This window comes from Natator depressus, chromosome 2 (genome assembly GCF_965152275.1).
Source record: "Natator depressus isolate rNatDep1 chromosome 2, rNatDep2.hap1, whole genome shotgun sequence".
Classification (NCBI taxonomy): Eukaryota; Metazoa; Chordata; order Testudines; family Cheloniidae; genus Natator; species Natator depressus.
In genome coordinates, this window is record NC_134235.1 from 264,367,133 (window position 1) to 264,387,206 (window position 20,074).

Sequence of the window (20,074 nt, forward strand, 5' to 3'; positions counted from 1 at the left end):
CCGGTGCTGCCAACCCCTGTGAGCTCCCCTGGCAGCTGGGCCCGCCTCATGGTCACCAGCCATAGCACCGGCCATACGTCCCGTTCCCCCCCCTTCCCTTCGGCTTGACGTGCTCCAGAGAGAGGATGTTCCCGGGGCTGCCCCTCTTCCGCCCGCTCTGGCCACAAGCCGCTTTCTTCACCCAGTGGGCCCCACTTGTCCACTAAGCCCCCTTCAGCTGGATTCCTTCAACAGCTGGATAGTCGTCAGAACGGCCAGACTGGGGCAGCCCCGTGGCCCTGTTAGCCCAGGATCCTGCCATCCGACAGCTCGGTGCCAGGGGCTTGCGGGAATGCACAGGACAGGGCACTGTGGAGTGAGCCGTTCTCTGTCCTCCAGCCCCAGCTTTTGGCAAACAGTCTGGGGACACTCAGAGTGTGGGGTTGTGTCCCTGCCCATCCTGGATCATCGCCACAGAGGGACCTACGCGCCAGGAATTGATCTAGTTCTTTTTTGAACCCTGTCATAATCTTGGCCTTCAGCGTCCCCTGGCAGTGAGTTCCACAGGTTGACTGTGTGTTGGGTGATGAATCACTTCGTTTGTTGTTTTGAACTGGCTGCCTGTTAATTGTTTGGTCCTGTGGGAGGGTTTCTCGTTTGCCAGTGTCGGGCTCTGTTTTCATCTATCCCAGCTCTTCAGTCAATTCATTTTCCATTCGTTATATTTCCTTTCAGTTTTTCCCCTTGACTCTGTCTCCAGTATGGCTGGAGATTTTATTTCCCTTCTCTGCGAGTGGCTGCTCCCGGTCCCAGCTCTGGAGATAAGAGACAGGCCTGGTTCGCGTTGGGCTAATCTCACCTGTTCGCGGGAACGGGGGGCAGAGAAGGGTCGTATATTGGAGATCCCGAGGGGGAGGGGACACCTCCAGTCAGGGCATGATGCTCAATTTCCCCCTCCGTCCTCCTAGCAAAGGCCTGGCATGGAGCACCAGCCCCGAGGAAACCCCTCCCCTGAACCACCGTGGGGGCAGGTGAGCCTTGGCCTGGGCCAGCCCCGGCCTGTCCCCCACTACAGGGTCAGTCCCAGGCCAGAGCCTTCTGACCCTCTCCAGCATGGGGGCACCCCAGCAGTGGCAGGAAATGCTCCTGTGCCCTCCTGCACCCTCTCCCCAGAGCCCCAGCTTGGGGGGCCCTTGGCTGACTGGCTGCCCCCTGTGGCTGTGCAACCCCCTGGGAATCGGTGACAGCCCAGGAGGGGGTGCACGCTGAGCCCGACAGGCCCCACCAGCTTCCCCACAGATGCCCCATGGGCTGGTGGGGGGAGAGGGGCTCATTCCCTTGAGGGCTCCCGGCTGGGGCCTGCGGCAGGGACGTGGGTGCTGGGGGTCCCCGGCAGGTTCATCCCTGCGCAAGGAGTGCTGGGGGGCTCTGACCCAGCAGGGGAGTTTGTCTCTGGGCGGGAGCATGCGCTGGGATCCCCAGGGCTGACAGCAGAGAGAGCAGCCGAGAGGCTGGGGTGTGGGGAGAGTGTCCCCTAGGGAGGGCAGCTCCTGGCCCTGGAGAATGGCCAGCAGGGGTCATGTCCTGCAGACCTGTGGGTGCCACCTTTCTGGGTTAGTGGGGCAGGCTGGGCTCCCCAGGTGGGGCCTGCGCCCAGTGCAGGAAGGAGGGCAGGGCCAGGATGTGCCTGACTCCACAGCAGCGGCTGCACCTGGGCAAGTGCCCTTCACCTGTACCCAGTGCAGGCACCGCTTCCTGCAGCAGGGAGTCCCGTGCGTGCCCAGCGAGGAGAGCCCCTACCGTGGACACAGGGAGCCAGGCCATCCACCATCATGTGCATGGGCGAGTGCCCTTCCCCGGCCCTCACCGCACCCAGCCCTGCTGCTACAAGGCCAGCCCCATCCTGCGCTGGGGCAGGGGCCCACAGGGAGAGTCAGATGCAGCTGGGTCTCTGCACCCAGAACAAAACAAAGAGTTCCTCCATCACAGGCCGGGCAGCCTCTGCCTCTGGCTGGACCTGTGAAACCCAGGCCAGGTAGAGGGGACGTGTGGAGCCAGGAATCCGTGACCCACAAGCATGTGCTGGGACCGAGAAGTACCAGGGGGCTGGGCTGTTCCGCCCTCACGCCCTTCGGGGGGCAGCTGGCAACGGCAGCCTGGCTGCAGGCCGAGAGGGCAGCGCCACGGCGGGCTGATTCTCCTGGTTCTCAGCCTGCCGGCGTTGTGCTGCCTTTGTCCTGGTCCTGAGCCGTGTCCAGACCAAGCCGGAGAGAGGAACTCAGGCGCCAGTGGCGAGAGCCTGGGACCCACGGCTTTGTCCCTGCTGAGCGCCCCCTTCCGTCCCTCGCCAGCTGCCGCCTGCCTGGACGAGTCCGGCTCAGCCAGCCGGGGCTGGAGAGTTTGGCACGCTGCCATGAGCCTGTGACCAGAAGAACCCACTAAATCCAGGGCCTGAAGAACCCACTAAATCCAGGGCCTGAGCGGCTCAGGGTTGGTACCAGCGGATGGGCTGGGTGTCGTTAGGGCTGCTCCGGGGGGGGCTTGCCAGAGGCTGGGCCTGGCTTTCCCCAGCAGGGAGGGGCCAGACAAGGGCAAGCCCAGACCCAGACCCGCATTTTCCACCTTTGCTGCTTTTCTCTTCCCCTCTGTGTGCAGGTGTTTGGTGGGGAACAGGCTCCCGCCCCGTGGCTAAGACCTGGCCTGCGCTGCCCAGCCAGGTCGCCCTACTGGCTCGGCTCAGAGCTTGGGGAAAGGGCCCGCCTGCTGCGAGGGGGGTAAGCCGACCTCGGGCCTGGCTAGGCCGATGGAGGGATTCTTCCGTCACCCCAGCTGCTGCCTCTCCAGAGAGGTGTGTCCTGGGGACGAACGAACCCCTCGCTCCCCGTAGTTACTACGCGACGCAGCTGGGCCGCTGCAGCGCTTCCCGGGGAGACGAACCGGCACTGCTGTTCTCCCCCCACAGTTACCAGCTACAGGCTGTTTTCGGGGCAGCTGCAGCCCTGCCGGCCCCAGGGCATGAGGGAGCCAAGCTGGGCGAGGTCAGAGCTTTTCTGGGATCAATGTCTGCTGGGGGGAGGAGACAAGCTTGCCCAGCGCTCGTCTCCAGGGCTGGGAAGTGCTCGTAGGGGCTGTCTCCGCTGCCAGGCACGCCCAGGGCTAGAACACGAGCTCGCAGCCCCTGGGTTTGTTAGCCTAGGGACCGAACATCTACACTCATGTGTAACCACAGGCTAGGAATTGCTGAACCCTGGCTCCCAACCTGGGGCTCCAGCGTCCACACTGCATTACCTGGGTCCAAAGCCAACCACCACATCCCAGACTTCCTAGCGCCCTCCCCAAATGGGGCCATTCTAGCCCTTTGTTTGTGGTGCAACGTGGGAGACCGACTGCCCAGAGCAAAGTCGACCCATGGGCCCGCGGGATCCTTTTGGCAGAGTTCCAGAGCACAAGTCCAATGGGGTCTACAACTAAACTACAAAGCAATAGGGCTTGACCCCGGGTCCTGGCTTGACTCAGGTTTAGCCCCTCCATCCCCATGGGACCCTGGGTCCAAGCCCTGGGTTAGTGTGATTTGCGTGTAGACAGGTGGGAGGGGGTAGGCTTGAGTCAGCGTTTGAGCCCTGGGCTTACATTGCAGTGCAGACATACCCAGAGCATCACAACTAAATCCAAGGTGCACCAGATGTTTCGCAGAAGGAGTTAATACAGATCCTGAGGCCATTTGAGGAGAGGTGGCCCATTAACACGTCTCCTGTCAAAGGCCCCAGAAAGGGGGGTTACTGGTGTGGGGGAAAGTATTGTTGACCTGACCTTAGCCCACTTTGTGACAAGACCTATGCACTAGATGCGAATGCAGTAACACAAGCGACCTACAGGCCTGCATCCCGTAAGACTTCGCTTACGCTACGAGCATATGCTGGGCCGTGGTATTTTGACACAGATAACGAACTAGGCCACCCTTTCGCCTAGCTGCCTGTTACGTACCACCCGCCCCAAACCGGCAACAGCCCTTAGCCAAACACTGCCACAAGCAAACCGCAGATTTTGATAATAACGAAGTGCGTCAACACAATGCTAATGAGAAAGCTGTTTACCTTGGTGCCTTATAAGGCTTTATTAACAATGCTTGAGTGATAAAAAATTAAGGAAATGTATCATTTGACTAAAATGTAAAAAACTATCTGAGACTGGTATTCTAGGGGCGGGACGGGGGAGACCAGGGTGGCACCTGTGTGTGACCATCTCTGTCTCCTTCTCCCTGCATGCTTGTATTCACCAATAAAGGGCCCTCAGACTGCTTGAACCAAACAGACGGTGTGACTCATTTTCCTCAACACTGGGTTACAGATTGTTGTAATACGCCATAGTCAGTGTCTTTCGTTAGCCCATGAGGTTTAGTGTCTAGCAGAGCAATGAATTGACGCTCCCAGGCTTGTCTGTTGAAAGGGTTGTGCTGGTCTCCTTTGAGGAGTGATTGCATTGTGAGACGTGTTCCCCACCGGTGATAGGATGTTTTTGTCTTTTACCATTTTCCTGTGTGAGGTCATTTGAGTGCACTGTGATTGTCTGGTTTCACCCACACAGCGGTTATTGGGGCATTTAGCGCACTGGACGAGGTACCCCACATCTTGTGATAGGCATGTGTAGGACCCTTGGACCTTGAAAAGTGTGTCGTGCGGGGTGTTGATCATTGTCACAGTGGAGCTATGGCTGCAGGTTTTCCATCTGTTGGTCTGGCGCCGCTTTGAGTCACTGTGTCCTGGTCTGAGGGGAGCTTGCTTCTGATGATGAGCTTGGTGAGGTTGGGGGGTTGCTTGAAGGCCAGAAGAGGGGGTTCAGGAAAAACTTCTTCCAGGATGGGGTCCCACTATGGGTTGCAATTGTTTAAAGATACCCCATATGTCATCTACTGCCCCACACTGGAACCCAACTAAAGTGCGCGGGGTGAGTGGCTGTTGGGGTTTTTCATGTACTGAGCCAGGTTCTCTTCTTATCCCTACCTTCTCTTTTGGGTACTCAGGAAGTAAGAGACCCAACTTTACCCTTCCATGGGCTCCGGGCTAATACCCATTCCCAGTTGACTCACGGCTCTGCAGGGCCTTTCCCCGGTGAAAGAGCCTTAAACAATAATATCCTTAACCGGTATTTATTAACGGTTACCAGACAGAATGCCCCACTGAGCACACAATGCACACCACACCCGAGCACACAGCCGATCTTCCCCCCGGCCAGGCAAAGCTCAAGTCGTCTGGAGGGCCGGCTGCGGCACTGCAGGGTCTTCTGGCAGCTTTAACTTGCGCTGGGCTGTGTCCTGGAGGGGAGTTCTTCCTCCAGGTTCGTCTGGGACCCCAAGTTTTATCATGGCACTTACACCCTGCCTATTTGTACGTTACCAGTCATGGTACGAAACGATTCCTTAACCAAGCCTCACCTACGGTGGAACGCTCCTTCACCAGCTCAGACCCCACCGCCTCCGCTGGTGCCAATCCTGGGGAATTAGTTACACTGCAGCCAGAATCACTCAAAGAACCAGACAGAGACCCGACAGATAAACAGTAGAGACGTGGGGACCATAAAGACAAAACAATAATAAAGTCGGGATTTCACACCCACGACTGTCGATAAGTGGTGTCTTGCCGGACAGATGCCATCAAACAAAGCTTTCTTTAACCATTTTAAAAGCGATATTATTATCTGGTGATGATGGGTGGTATTAGGACAGGAGCCTTCTGAACAGCCTGAGAGGACATTGTTTTAATGTAATTTAGATGGAGCGTGAGGTTGTGACTTCCTGCTTCTTGGCTGATGGCTGCTGTCTTTACTGCAGAAGCCTCAGATCTTACAGGCTTAGGGTACCTGGGGAGCCTGTTCCATGATGCAATCCAAGGTATGTTAAGGCGCATATCCCGTACTTTCTCCTTGGAGCATATTCTGTGGTAGCGGAGGGCCTGGCTGTAGATACCAGGTGTCTCGGTGCGTTTGGGGTGGTGATCTGCGGGTTTCTTGTATATGGTTGTCTGTCAGGTTCCATTGTGAAAGCTGACCGTGGTGTGGGAGCGCTCTAGAGTTTACTAGCCGGGAGGGAGTGGGGTGGCAAACTCTGAGGGCGTTTAGGGCGTCTGTCCAGAGGACGAAGAGATCATCGCTGTATCTCAAGACTTCACATTTCAAGGGCTTTAACTGGCTTCCCTGCTTCTGTGTCCTGGGTTAAAAGGATTTTCAATGGTGCATTTGCCATTGTGCTACGCACGCTGAGGTCCTTGACACTAACACCGGACAGTGACCCGGGGCTTTTATTCCAGCTAAAGGAATACAACAGTCATGCTGAGCTTGCCCATCAGACACTGACCTTGCTGTGCCGTGCCTGGTCACTGCAGCCTTTTTCCCTCCCCGTCCTCACTAGCCAAGGGTGAAGGCAGCCCCAATGCACAGTCCCTGGCCCTGCTGCGAGAGGCAGTCTTTCTCCCAGATCCCTTCCTCTCCGAGCTCCATGTTCTCAGGCCCCAGGAAAACACCCGGCCCCTTTTTGAGCCCTGCTGGGTGCTGGCTCTCCTCCCTGCCTTGTGGCAGTGAGTTCCACAGTCCGGGCGCACACTGTGGAAAGATGTGACACCCCCACACCCAACCCAGTCATACGCTGGCCGCGGATGGGCAGCTGTAGGGGATTTAACACTATTTAATAAATACTGTACAGTGAAAGAGCACGAGGGTGTGAAAATCCAGCCCCAAAGTTAGATGCCAGAGTGAAGCTTTCCGCCACCCCTCCCTTGGGTGTCGGCATTAAGCTCACACCCTGTGCTTCCCACAGGTCCCCGCCTCATTGGGTGCACAGGACAGACAGGCCATGGGGACGAACCCTGGCTGTGCAGTGCAGGAGCCTGGGGTGGCAGGAATGGCTGCAGGAGGCGGAAGGTGCACGCTGAACGGGACGGGGGATTGTGGGAGGATGGTTTCATGGGTAAGGCAGCTGAATGTTGCCCTGGAGAACTGGAGTCTGCCCCTGCCCCAGAGTTTGTGCGCACTGTTGGGAAAGTCACCTCCCTGGAGCTGACTCTGGGCCCTGTCCATCCTCTCCTGCACACGTGACCTACAATTGCTCTGGGCTTGTCACTTGCTGACTTTCCCTGGGACCAGCAAAAGGGACACCCCGGCTCCAAGGTGGGGAGCTTCCCAACCACCCAGCAGAATATTCCCGCCGGGGCAAACGGCCGCCTTTCCGCTGACCCTGCTCGGAGGCGGCTGGAGCAGCTGGCTGAAGCTGAGACAGAACCCAGCCGGGAGACTTGCAGCCTGCTCAGGCTCTAAGCCACGGGGACCCAGACACTCACAAGGGGATGGGCCAGGCCGCACATCCAGGCTGCCGGCTCTGCCTACAACACAGAGAGCGGTCAAGGCAGGTCAGCTCTTGGGGTGCCCAGAAATATGGGCGTTGCCCAGAACACTCTTCGGACTGGGAGATGGGGGGTCAGAGCCCCACGGGCTGTGCTGGGGTAACTGGTCAGCCTGAGGTTTGCTCCTCTCCCCTGCACAGCTCTGCTATGTATGTTGAGCAGGGGTGGGGCACGATTCCCCCCCCCTTCTGCACCCCGCTGGATGCAGCCCAGAGCATTGGCCGAGTGACCATGTCTTTCCCCGCCCTGCGCATCCGCTTGCCCAGCACCAGCCTTTCCGCAGGGGCCGCAGCCAGGCGGCTGCCGACGAGGACGCTGCTATGCTGAGCGCTGCCGGCAGGCGATGCAGGCAGCGATCCTGCGTGCAGCCCCAGAACAGGGGACGCTTGGGACCTCAGCGGCTCTGCAGACGGGGGGCAGGGAGCTTGGCAGAACACGCACCAGCCGGATCCCAGGCCTTCTTGCAGCACTTCAGCTTCACTTCTCCAGCCACACCAGCCGTGCCCCGATCTCCCGCCAGCTCTGGCCGCTGCAGCCCCTCAGCCTGGGTGTCGAGTGGAGCTGAGCTGGGGTCTGGCCCCTGGTCTCCGGAGCACGCTGGGGCCCAGGTAAGCACTGGCTCCTGCCACCAGCCTCAGCAGGGAGGTGGCGATTAGCCACAGGGGGGCTGGACCTGCCTCCCACCCACGCCACGACCACGATCCATGCAGCCAGCCCCGTGCTGGAGCAGAGCCCAGTGGGACTCGTGGGTCTGGCCACAGGGCTCCAGCAGCCACTAACAGCCCCCTCCGGCAGGAGCCCCACACCTCTAGGGCCAGGGCCTTCAGCCCCTGCTTTACCCAGGGCCTGCCCACCCCCCGGCAATGGGGTCAGGCTCTGACCCAGTGCAGAGACCCCCACATCTGGGCAGCTTGGTGTGGTGGGGGTGAGGGAGTAACACCCCAGGAGTGGCTTGCGGGGGGATGGGCTATGTTAACATCCGCCTTATTTCAGTCTGAAGGGGTCCAGTGTCAGCGCTGTGCCAGTGGCTGGCTCTGCTTCTGTGGGACGCCCGGCTGCGCCGCGATCCAGGCAGCTCTGGAGCAGACTGAGCCCAGCGAGTGTCTCAGGGCAGGTGTTTCCTCCAGCCCCCGCAACACACTTGGGCCCCCTTTTTACCTGCCGGCTCCCAGCAGCAGGCTCACGGGGGGCATGCCAAGGCAAAGCCCCTCACAGCTGGGCGCACCAGCCAGAAAACTGCCCCCGACCAGGGCCCATCATGCCCCAAGGGGCCACATCCAGGGACTTTGCAGTCCAGGCTCAGCAGCTTCTACCCTGAAGGGCAAATGGGGCAGAGGGGCCCAGAGAGGGAATTAGGAGGCACCAGGCATGGCTGGTAAACCCACCTGGCAACAGGGCAGGCAGCCAGCAGCAGAAAGGCCCAGCCCCGGCCCCACATACCCCACGTGCTCAGACACCCCACTAGCCCTTCGCCTGCCAGCACCACAGCCGCGCTTTGAATCCAAAGCTGCCGTTCCCCCAGGACTCCCGGAGCTGGTGCTTTCAGACAACGCCCAGTAGCCTAAGTTGGACACCCTGGGTTTGAGCAGCCCAGCCCTCCCCTCCCTCTAGCACCGGGCCCATGGACAGCACCCCGTCGGCAGGCTGGGCCCCTCCTGGCCATGCTCAGAGCTCCTTGCTGCAGCTCCTGGGCAACGCTGATGGCACACGGCCTGGCAGAGGGGCTAGGTGCCCCAAGGGGCGGGGCTGGCACTCCGTGCCCCGGCCGCGTGGGCTCGCTGGTGGATGATGAGGAAGCCGTTATTCTTGAAGCCTTTCCCACACTGAGTGCAGGTGAAGAGCCTCCCCCCGCCGTGCAGGGCCTGGCACTCCCGCCCCTCGGCCTCGGGGGCTGAGTGCTTCCGCTGGTGCATGCGCAGGTAGCCCTTGTACTTGAAGCTCTGCTGGCACTGGGGGCAGGTGTAGGTGGCCGGGGGGGCGTGGCTCTGCTGGTGGATGGCCAGGTTGGCCTGGTGCTGGAAGCTGGTGCCGCACTGGGGGCAGGGGTAGGGCCGGGGGGCGGCGTGCTCCCGCTGGTGGGCCACCAGGCTCTGCTTGTAGCAGAAGCCCTCCCCGCACTCGGGGCAGTGGTAGGGCTGGGCGCCGGCATGGCCGCGCTGGTGCCGCACCAGGTTGCGCTTGTGGCGGAAGCTGCGCCCGCACTGCTGGCACCGGTGGGGGCCCAGGTCCGGGTGCTGGCGCTGGTGGCAGGCGAGGGTCCGGCGGGACGGGAAGCGGAGGCCGCAGGCGGGGCAGGCGAAGGGGCGCTCGCCCGTGTGCGTGCGCAGGTGGACGTGCAGGTCCCCGCGCTGCAGGAAGGCCGTGCTGCACTGCGGGCACTTGTGGGGGCGCTGGCCGGAGTGGGCGCGCTGGTGCACCGCCAGGCAAGTCTTGTAGCGGAAGCCCCTCCCGCACTGGGCACAGGCGTAGGGGCGCTCGCCTGTGTGCACGCGCTGGTGGGCCACCAGGCTGGCTCTGTGCTTGAAGCCCTTCTGGCACTGGGGGCAGGTGAAGGGCCCAGCCCCCTGCCTGGCGTGGCCTCGCTGGTGGGCGATCAGGGCCCCGTGATGCCCAAAGCTCTCCCCGCACTCAGTGCAGATCAGCAGCACGCCCCTGACACAGCCGCTCCCCGGGGCCAGGAGCTCCCCACATCCCAGACTCTCAGCCACGCTCTCTGCTTTCACTTCCCGGGATCCTGGCGTGTCGCTCTGCTCCTCTCTGATGCTCCAGCCCCCAGCGCCTGCTGCGGAAACAGAATCAGGAAGGAGCCCAGAGTGGCTGGGATGCAAACTCCCCGTGTTGGGCCAGAGCCCCCACACCCCAGCACTCCCTGTGGGGGATCCCCAGCCCCAACTCACCTGCTGCAGGCACCGGGCAGGGAGCCCTGCAGCGAACAAGCCTCTCTCCCCCTTGGCTCCCCACGCCCATCTCCCAAGTGCTCTGGCACCAGCTGCGAGCAGGAGGTGTTGGAGTCATTCTGGGTGGTGCCATCAGGCAGGGGTTTGTCCTGGGAGTGGATTCCCTGGGACACATCCAGCTCCCCCGTGGGGCCAGGACTAACCCAGGGTTCGCGGCACTGAGGGCTGCCCCAGGAGCTCCACGAACAGCGCAGCCTGCGTACTGCCAAGATGCCTGCTCCCCAGGAAGGGTGGGCCCGGGGGCAGCGCAGCAACCCACAGGCCAGCTGGGAATGTCAGGGAGGTCTCCCCTGGCAAGCTCCAGCCATGCTGCTGGGCCTGGCGCACTAGTGCAGGATGCCCGTCCGCTGGCATTTCACTACCGGGACGGTGCCCCCCTGTGCTGAGTCAGCATCACTCACCTGCACGAGGAGCATCTGGGATTCCTCTGCCCCCAACACTTGGCTCCATCTCAGAGGCGCCCTCTGGGGCGGGATCTGCAGAGACACCGAGGTCACAGGCACGTTCGCTGGAGACGCTGCCAGGCAGCTTTGGAGTGGGAAGGTGTGAGCAGGAGACGGGCAGGTAATTCACAGCTCCCCAGCCAGGTGCGCGGTGTGGAGGGAGGCCATCCTGTGTGCTCCAGGCGGGTCCGGTCCAGCCCAGCACACGAGCTGGGTTTCAAGCTCGGCAGTTCTGGTGGAAGCACCAGCCAGGCAAGCGGGAGGGGGGGAGCTGGGTGGGTGCACTGCTCCCCAGGCCCCCCCAGGCATGCAGCAAGGGCAGCACAGCTGTCCCAGCTACTCCTCCTACGGCACCTGCGAGCACTGCCCGCTTGCTGCCTTCTCCAATGCGGCTCATTATGGGCAGCAAAGGGTGTTTACAGAAACAAGGAGCAGTTCTGACCCCGTGCCCAGAACCACTGGCCCTCTCCCCGCCCAGCTCCGAGCCAGGCCGGGGCACCCACTCACCAGCACAGAGCTGGCACAAGTCTGACGATAAGATTAAGCAGCTCAGCACACACCCCGCAGGCTGGGAGCTCTACGAGCCTGAATCTGCCCCACCCCCTTGCTTACCTTCCCCTTAACGCTGACCCCTCAGCCCAGGGGATCTTGGTGCTCATAGGCAAGGGTGTGTGAAGTATCCGAGATCCTCAGCCTGTGCGATCGATCTGGTGCAGTAAGAGTTACTCTCCAAGTCTGAGCCCAGATGGACCCTGTGCCGGTATAGGGAGGGTAAATGGGGGAAGCCAGGGGCTCCAGCCCCTATGAAGTCAGTGCACAGGGGTCAGAAAGATGCTGCAGACTCTGGCCTGCCCCATGGGGCGGGGGGGGGGGGCAGGTCAGGTGTCCTCCCTCTAAGTAGCTATGGGTTCACAGCTTGCAGACTAGCATGGAACTTCCCCGGGGTCAGAGATTTCAGGCTGGGGGACCGTTCTGCCCACCCCACTCAGCCTCTTGCAGAGCCCAGTGCAGAGCTCTCCCCCAGGGACTCCTGCATCCGGCCCGGCCCAGCCGGCTGAGTTAGAGTAGGGCTGTCAGAGAGACGCCTGGCCTGGATTCACTGACACACACACTCCCCCACCAGCTCAGCTGTTCCAAACGGGGTGACCCTGCCCAGGGAAAAGCGGCTCCTTATTCCCAGCCAGGACAGCTCTCGTCCAGGCCCTGCCTGTCGGAGCGAAGGGCCGTCTGCCGCAGAGCCCCCTCCCCTGCACAGACCGGGCTCCGGGCACCGGCAGACGGCGCTCATGGCACCGCCGACCTGTCTCCTGGAGACACTAACCCAGCGAGCTCCAGCTGGATTCCCAGCCCTTGAATTGCCCTGGGATGCTGGAGGCAGCTCAGAGCCAGTGGGCAGCAGAGCGCAGTCAAAGCTGGGGCTTGAGGCCTGGCTATTTCCAGATGTTCTGGCTCAGGCCTCTCTGACACATGGCCCTTTTCACTCCAACTAGCCCGTGAGAGCAGCATGCAAAGACTGGGCCTGAGGACCCGCTCCAAGGCACTGGCAGGAGCCCACCCGGGCGAGCCGTGCCCGAGGGGGGTCTCTCCCACCCGGGCGAGCCGTGCCCGAGGGGGGTCTCTCCCACCTGTAATTCACGCGGCTTTATCCTCCCACCGCCAGGCCACAGGCTCCACCGTCCCCGGCCCACGGCTCTGCCGCTCCACTCCTGCCACCCAGGCCCGCGGGGCGGGAGACGGAGACGTCCTCACTCGGCACCGGCACCTGCAACAGAGGGGGCGCAGCTCAGCACCCCTGGGCCCTATATGGGGGGGGTCACACCCCTCAGGCCCCTGCGCTGGGAGGGGGGACGGGGGGGTCACAGCCCCCCGGGACCCTGCGCTGGGAGGGGACGGGGGGGTCACACCCCACAGGCCCCTGCGCTGGGAGGGGGGACGGGGGGGTCACACCCCACAGGCCCCTGCGCTGGGAGGGGGGACGGGGGGGTCACACCCCACAGGCCCCTGCGCTGGGAGGGGGGACGGGGGGGGTCACAGCCCCTCAGGACCCTGCGCTGGGAGGGGGGACGGGGGGGTCACAGCCCCTCAGGCCCCTGCGCTGGGGGGGAGCGGGGGGGAGGGGGGAGCCCTGCGGTGGGGGGGCGCGGGGGGGGTAGCTGCGTTGTCTCCCCCGTCCCCACGGCAACGCCCAGGCACGAGGCAGCCCTCACCTGCGCGCCCCCCGCCCGGCCAGGTTGGGGGCGGGGCCTCGGCCAGGGCCGGCTCCGCCAGCGCGGCCGGGTCAGCAGCAGCCGCTCCGGCCGGGGCCCGCCGCGCTGCATGCCGGGAGAGGGGGGGCGCCGCGCTGCATGCCGGGAGAATGGGGGGGACCCCCGCCGCGCTGCATGGCGGGAGAGGAGGGGCGCCGCGCTGCATGCCGGGAGAATGGGGGGGACCCCCGCCGCGCTGCATGCCGGGAGTGGGGGGGGAGCGCGCTGCATGCCGGGAGAATGGGGGGGAACCCCCGCCGCGCTGCATGCCGGGAGTGGGGGTGGGGAGCGCGCTGCATGCCAGGATCGTCGGCCGAGCGGGCGCTTGTGCAGACGCTCCGGCGCTGGGGAGGGGCTCCCGGCAGCGCGCTCGGCTTTCCCCGCCCAGGGGGAGAGCGGGGCTGGGCCCGAGCGGGGCGGGGCCTGGGGGCAGGGGCGGGGCCTGCGGGGAGGGGGCGGGGCCCGCGGGGAGGGGGCGGGGCCCGAGCGGGGCGGGGCCTGCGGGGAGGGGCCGGGGCGGGGCCCGCGGGCAGGGGGCGGGGCCTGCGGGGAGGGGCGGGGCCCGAGTGGGGCTGTGTCATGGTCTCTGTGTATTCAGGTCTCCGCGCTGTGTTGTCCCCCGCAGGCCCCCGGTGCGGTGAGCTGTAGCTCAGGGAAGCTTGAGCTCAAATCAGTGGGTTGGTCTCGAAGGCGCCCCAAGTCCTCCTCTCCTTTTAACCTGTGAATCTGTTACAATAAAGCAAATAAACCCATAGGAAAAGGTCTTTGCAGGCGAGCGAGCAGGCCGGCCCTCTCGGCTACGCCCCCCCGGGCGCAGGCTCAGAGTTCGGAAAGGGGGCTGGAGAGTTACGTCAAGAGACTTTAGCGTCACGCCCCTGGGCCGGGGCGGCTGGGCTGGCCCTGCATTCGAGTCGTGCTGCACCAGAGTCGAAGGCCTGGCAGGGACCTCGCGGGGTCACCTAGGCCAGTCCCCTGCACTGAGGCAGCCCTACGCATGGTCAAGGCCAGTGGTTCTCAATAGGGCGTCCACGTCCCGCTGGGGGTCCCTGAGACCACATGGCCAAAACTCGGAGCCTGAGCCCCAGCGCCTCCTGCAGGACTGAAGCTGGGAGCAGCAGGGCTGAATTCCGGAGCCCCAGTGCTCCCCATGGGGCAGAAGCCCTGAGCCCCTAGGCAGAGTTGGGGGGACATGGGGGTGTTGTCCCCCCTGAAACTACAGTGCAAGAGCAGGACAGTTCCAGATCAGCTCCATCCCCTTCTCTCCCCTCTGTGCCCCCTGGCCAGGTCAGAAGCCAGAGCTGGACAGTGCGGGAGAGCTACTGCCCAAACTTTTCCCATCACGCCTTCCCTTACCAGGAATGGAATCCGTCCCTGCCCCCCCTCCCCCGTTATTGCAGTTGGCTCAGCAGCTGAGCTGGGGGCAGAACTGGGGCTGGAGGACGAGCTGGCCTAGGGACAGACAGGGAATGAGGACAGAACAGGGGGCGGAGTGGAGCTTCCGCTGGGGGTGGAGCGGGGCTGGGGGTGCTCCCTCCTTGCCACCTGGGGGGCTGGCCCCGGCCTTGCCATGTGCCCCCCTAGGGGGTCGTGCCCCACAGTTTGGGGACCACTGCTCTAAGGCATGTTTTCTAAGCCTGGAATCATTCTTGTGGCTCTTCCCTGAACCCTTGGATGCTGGAGCTCAGTCCTGTGGCAAAGGGTGATCTTCCTGGGCAGGGAATACAAGCTCCTGATTGCACCCAGCACCCTGGATGCTCGCTGCAGAGAGGCAGGCGAGGCCCACGCTCAGCATAACGCTTCGCACCTCAGCCTTGGTGACTCCCCTCAGAACAAGAGAAACAACAGAGAGAGAAGGAGCAGCGGGGAAGTGGCCCTGTGAGACTCGCTGGCATTCCGCATCAAGTGGGGGTGGCTGACCCTGCAGCCCCCGGGATGAAACACTCCCCGAGCAGGCAAATGGGGAGAAGGCAGAAAGCAATGACATCCTATCTCCATGCTGGGGCATCCCCACTACAGAGCCACGGAGACCCCAGAGGCGGGCGGGGTGGGCCAGCTCAGAACCAAGCAATGACAGAGCTGGGACGGGACATGGCACATCCACTATCCAGAACAGCCCCCGAGCACAGCTGGTGATGCCACCTTATGTTCCACAGAGCCTGGCCCTGCCGCTGCCGGGGCCTTTCACCCGGACCATCGCGGCCTCCGGCGCCGTGACTCCAGCCAGCGCGGGGGTCTCGCCCTGCCGCTGCCGGGGCCTGGCACCCGGACCATCCTGGCCTCTGGCGCCGTGACTCCAGCCAGGGCGGGGGTCTCACCCTGCCGCTGCCGGGGCCTGGCACCCGGACCATCGCGGCCTCCGGCGCCGTGACTCCAGCCAGGGTGGGGGTCTCGCCCTGCTGCTGCCGGGGCCTGGCACCCGGACCATCCCGGCCTCCGGCGCCGTGACTCCAGCCAGGGCGGGGGTCTCGCCCTGCCGCTGCCGGGGCCTGGCACCCGGACCATCCCGGCCTCTGGCGCCTTGACTCCAGCCAGGGCGGGGGTCTCACCCTGCCGCTACCGGGGCCTAGCTCCCGGACCATCCCGGCCTCCGGCGCCGTGACTCCAGCCAGGGCGGGGGTCTCGCCCTGCCGCTGCCGGGGCCTAGCACCCAGACCATCCCGGCCTCCAGCGCCGTGACTCCAGCCAGGGCGGGGGTCTCGCCCTGCCGCTGCCGGGGCCTGGCACCCGGACCATCCCGGCCTCCGGCGCCTTGACTCCAGCCAGGGCGGGGGTCTCGCCCTGCCGCTGCTGGGGCCTAGCACCCAGACCATCCCGGCCTCCGGCGCCGTGACTCCAGCCAGGGTGGGGGTCTCGCCCTGCCGCTGCCGGGGCCTAGCACCCGGACCATCCCGGCCTCCGGCGCCGTGACTCCAGCCAGGGCGGGGGTCTCGCCCTGCCGCTGCCGGGGCCTGGCACCCAGACCATCCCGGCCTCCGGCGCCTTGACTCCAGCCAGGGCGGGGGTCTCGCCCTGCCGCTGCCTAGCACCCAGACCATCCCGGCCTCCAGCGCCGTGACTCCAGCCAGGGCGGGGGTCTCACCCTGCCGCTGCCGGGGCCTAGCACCCGGACCATCCCGGCCTCCAGCACCTTGACTCCAGCCAGGGCGGGGGTCTCGCCCTGCCGCTGCCGGGGCCTGCCACCCGGACCATCCCGGCCTCTGGCGCCTTGACTCCAGCCAGGGTGGGGGTCTCGCCCTGGCGCTGCCAGAGCCTGGCACCTGGACCATCCCTATGCCAAAGCATACCTGTCCAAATATGAGACCGGAGGGTGGGACATAAACCAAAAGGGGTGCAGAAGCCTGTCAAAATTATATGTGACAAATGCTATTGAGTTCTTAACTACTCTCATGGTTGAAGTGCTCTTCAAGCCTCCCTGAACCACATAGCTCATCTCAGAGCTCTTCTAATAACCTTTGTGCCCGGCTGCTTGAACGCAGCAGAGAGCTGCTCCACCTCCGCTCTCCAGCCCGGCGGCAACTTCCCCCTGTGCCTCAGAGGTTCGATGCAGGGCAGGGCAGGCAGGTATAACCACTGGGATTTTTTTCACTGAGATCCGATCATTTGAGTAAACAATACCAGTGTCCCTTTAGCCGACCAAAAGCACATTCCCCTGCCACTCGGCACCTGCTGAGCCAGGAGTTGCCTTTTCCCTGGGTGCTGTTGCAGTGGCCAATGTGCGGCTTCAGGAGCAAGAGGTAGGCTGGTCCCCCAGGATCACTATTGGCATTTCAACATTGTTAATGGCAATCTGCCGCTTGGGAAAGAGTCCCTGCTTGTAGCTTTGTGAACAGCCCTGTGTTCTTAAAGGTGTGTGCATCACGCACCTTCGCTGGCCACCCCACACCGGTGTTGGTGAAGTGTCCCTGGTGACCCACCAACACTTGTGTAAACCCAGAAAAGCAGCCCTTTCTGTCGATGTGCTCTGTCGGAACGTGCTCTGGTGCTGAAATAAGGGTATGCACGCCACCGATCACCCCCCTGTAGTTTGGGACCCCCACTGCTGCAGATCCACCCCCTATGTCCCGCACGGTGCCAAGAGTCACAGTCCTGCATCGCAGAAGATGATGAATGGCCCTGCACACTTGCATGACAATGGCTTCCACGGTGGATTTTCCGACTCCAAAATGACTTCCCACTGATGCTGCAAGTCTAAATGTGGGAAAGGGACTCGACCCCGTCAGGGGTACAAAGGTGTCTTCAGGGCGAAGGTGCTGTCCTTCCCTGTTGGAGAGGAGGTAGCCTCTCCCTCTGAGAAAGTGACAAACAGTGAGGGAGGGGAAGTGACAGTGGAGGAGAAGAGGGGGACAGTGGAGGGACAGAGGCGGGTAGAGCCCAAGAGTAACCTCAGAGAAACAGGGAGTGTGGAGGGGACGGCCAGAGGGATGGAGGGAAACTTCGGCTTGACGTGCTCCTTAGATTCGACGTTCCTGCGGCTGCAACTCTTTTCACCGAGCATCCACAAGTGGGTTTCTTCACCAAGTGGGCCCTCACGTGTCCATTAGGGATCTTTGGACTGTATTCCTTCAAAAGCGTTCAGACATTCTCTCTGTTCATATACATTAGGCCCTATGTGAGTGGGCTTCTCATTTACTGCTTTCAGGGTCTGTTTTCATCTAGCCCAGCTTTTTGATCAAGTCCCTTTTTCACCAGTTATATTTCCTTTCAGTGTTTTCCCTTGAGTCTCTCACTCCAGGACATCTGCAGATTTCATTTCCCTCTGCTTCCCTTCTCTATGAGTGTCTGCTCACGTACCCAGCTCTACCTTTTCTGCTTCTCCTGACCTGAAACCTTTTCTATTTTCCTTCTTTCTGCCTTCACACTTCCCCGTCCCCTGCTTTTATTCTCTCGTTCTCTTCTCACCTCACCTCCGCCCCCAGGTCCTGCTCAGCTGCTAGCTCAGCATCTAGGTTCTTCTCCTTCCCTGACTGCTTTTGCCAACTGCCCCCTTTGGGCGCCTCCCCAGCTCGAGCTGCCCCTTCCCCGGCCGTCTCTGGTTTACATTTTCTTCCCATTATCTTAGTCAACAGTGCATGCTATTCTTATCTTAAAGCAAGGTCCCTTGTAGTTTTCCCATCTGCCTCACACAAACCCCGCTTCTACAAATCTCCCGTTATTAGGGTTAAGGTTGGCCTGTTTCTTGCTCTGTCTCTTAACCTAACTAAAATAACTGCACACAAATCCTCTTTTCCCTTTCACCCTTCCACAGAGCCCAGGCTCCCAGCTCCCCTCGGAGCTCCCCCAGCTCTCAGAGGGCTGCTGCTCTGAGCCGCAGAGGATGGCAGATGTGAAACTGACAAGAACGGCAGGGTGGGTGGGGGCTCCAGAGTGTCCACACTGGGCTGTCAGTTCCCCTCAGTGCCCCACTTCAGTTGGTGCAAGCGCTCCTGGTGAGGACGCACAGCCCCGGCAGGAGGGTGGTGTGGACACCAACAGCTGATTGAATTACGGCCGTGGCTGTAGGTTGACCTAATGCTGTAGTGTAGACAAGCCACCAGGCCCACAAGGGGAGTGCCACAATCTGCAGCTGCCCCATGACAACTGATACTCGCTATGTCCCACAGCAATCCGCCCTCCAAGACATCCTCATGTTCCCGGCTGCGTCGGCTCTTCCGACAGCTCTGCGGAGACCGGAGGATTGTGTGTCCTGGGCATGCAACGCTTATGACAGTAGTGCCGACAGAGATGACATTATGGGATGGAGAGAGTTCATGCTGGGAAGTTGACCCCTTGTCCCCAGTCACCGTAGCACAATTAACTGCTGCCCCATCACGTGTTGCCAAAACCTCCCAAGAGAGACCGTGCTGCCCACTGGAACGCCCGCCCACGCCGCACCACTGGAACACCCGTCCACGCCGCACCACTGGAACGCCCGCCCACGCCGCGCCACTGGAACGCCCGCCCACTGGAGCACCCGCCCACGCCGCACCACTGGAACGCCCGCCCACGCCGCGCCACTGGAACGCCCGCCCACGCCACGCCACTGGAACGCCAGCCCACTGGAGCGCCCGCCCACGCCGCGCCACTGGAACGCCCGCCCACGCCGCGCCACTGGAACGCCAGCCCACTGGAACGCCCGCCCACGCCACGCCACTGGAACGCCCGCCCACTGGAACGCCCGCCCACGCCGCGCCACTGGAGCACCCGCCCACGCCACGCCACTGGAACGCCCACCCACTGGAGCACCCGCCCACGCCGCGCCACTGGAACGCCCGCCCACTGGAGCACCCGCCCACGCCGCGCCACTGGAACGCCCGCCCACTGGAGCACCCGCCCACGCCGCGCCACTGGAACGCCCGCCCACGCCGTGCCACTGGAACGCCCGCCCACTGGAACGCCCGCCCACGCCGCGCCACTGGAACGCCCGCCCACGCCGCGCCACTGGAACGCCCGCCCATGGGGAGCCCAGTATGCACATGCACAGCAATATCCCCCCGCCCGAGACCAGAATCTGTGCCGCCGTAACGTCTCTCAACCAAAGGGTGTAGCATAGCACCGCTCCAGAGGGGTGAAGTAACTGCAGTGACTGAAGAAACCCCCGCTCTGCTCTGTGGTAAACGGGCACAAACCTGGCCAGTCATTCCCAAATCTGGCACCGCGTGGGCAGGGACTGAGTCGGTCTGTCTGCGATCGGGTCCTACCAGCTGCCGGGCACCCCAAGGTGCAGAAATGGGGAACAGACTCCTGCCAGCCCCCCTGCCCCAGCTCCTCTCCCTGGGCCTGCCCCTCGCCCTGGGTGCTGCCCTCAGAGTAGGGGCAGTGTGGGTTGGGTCGGGGCTGAAGGACGAGCCTGGGGCGTGGGCACCGGGATCTTCTGTTACTGGCCTAGACCAGGGTGGGCAAACTACGGGCCGCGGCCCAGATCCGGCCAGTCAGGGCTTTGGATCCAGCCCGCGGGATTGTCACCCCCGTTGTGCCGCGGGCCCCGCGCTGATCCCGGAAGCGGCCGACACCACATCCCTGTGGCCCCTGGGGAAGTGTGGGGCAGAGGGCTCCGTGCACTGCCCTCGCCTGCCGGCTCT

The 20,074-nt window shown here is 63.0% G+C and overlaps 1 protein-coding gene across 3 annotated transcripts; it reads right to left on the reverse strand.

Annotated features, from left to right (window-relative positions):
* Positions 1-8,977: 8,977 nt before the first annotated feature.
* On the reverse strand, positions 8,978-19,847 carry LOC141983453 (uncharacterized). Of its 3 annotated transcripts, none has more exons than XM_074946625.1 (5): positions 19,622-19,847; positions 12,396-12,532; positions 11,383-11,522; positions 10,729-10,803; positions 8,978-10,152 (listed from the first exon to the last, which is right to left on the reverse strand). In XM_074946625.1, exons 4-5 carry the CDS (start codon positions 10,775-10,777, stop codon positions 9,095-9,097), a joined length of 1,107 nt encoding a protein of 368 aa, XP_074802726.1. In that variant the 5' UTR covers positions 10,778-10,803; positions 11,383-11,522; positions 12,396-12,532; positions 19,622-19,847; the 3' UTR covers positions 8,978-9,094. The 3 variants fall into 3 exon arrangements, with proteins under 3 accessions (XP_074802726.1, XP_074802728.1, XP_074802725.1); XM_074946627.1 differs by lacking the exon at positions 19,622-19,847 and adding an exon at positions 12,978-13,050 and having other exon boundaries at positions 8,978-10,149; XM_074946624.1 differs by lacking the exon at positions 19,622-19,847 and adding an exon at positions 12,978-13,050.
* Positions 19,848-20,074: the final 227 nt, after the last annotated feature.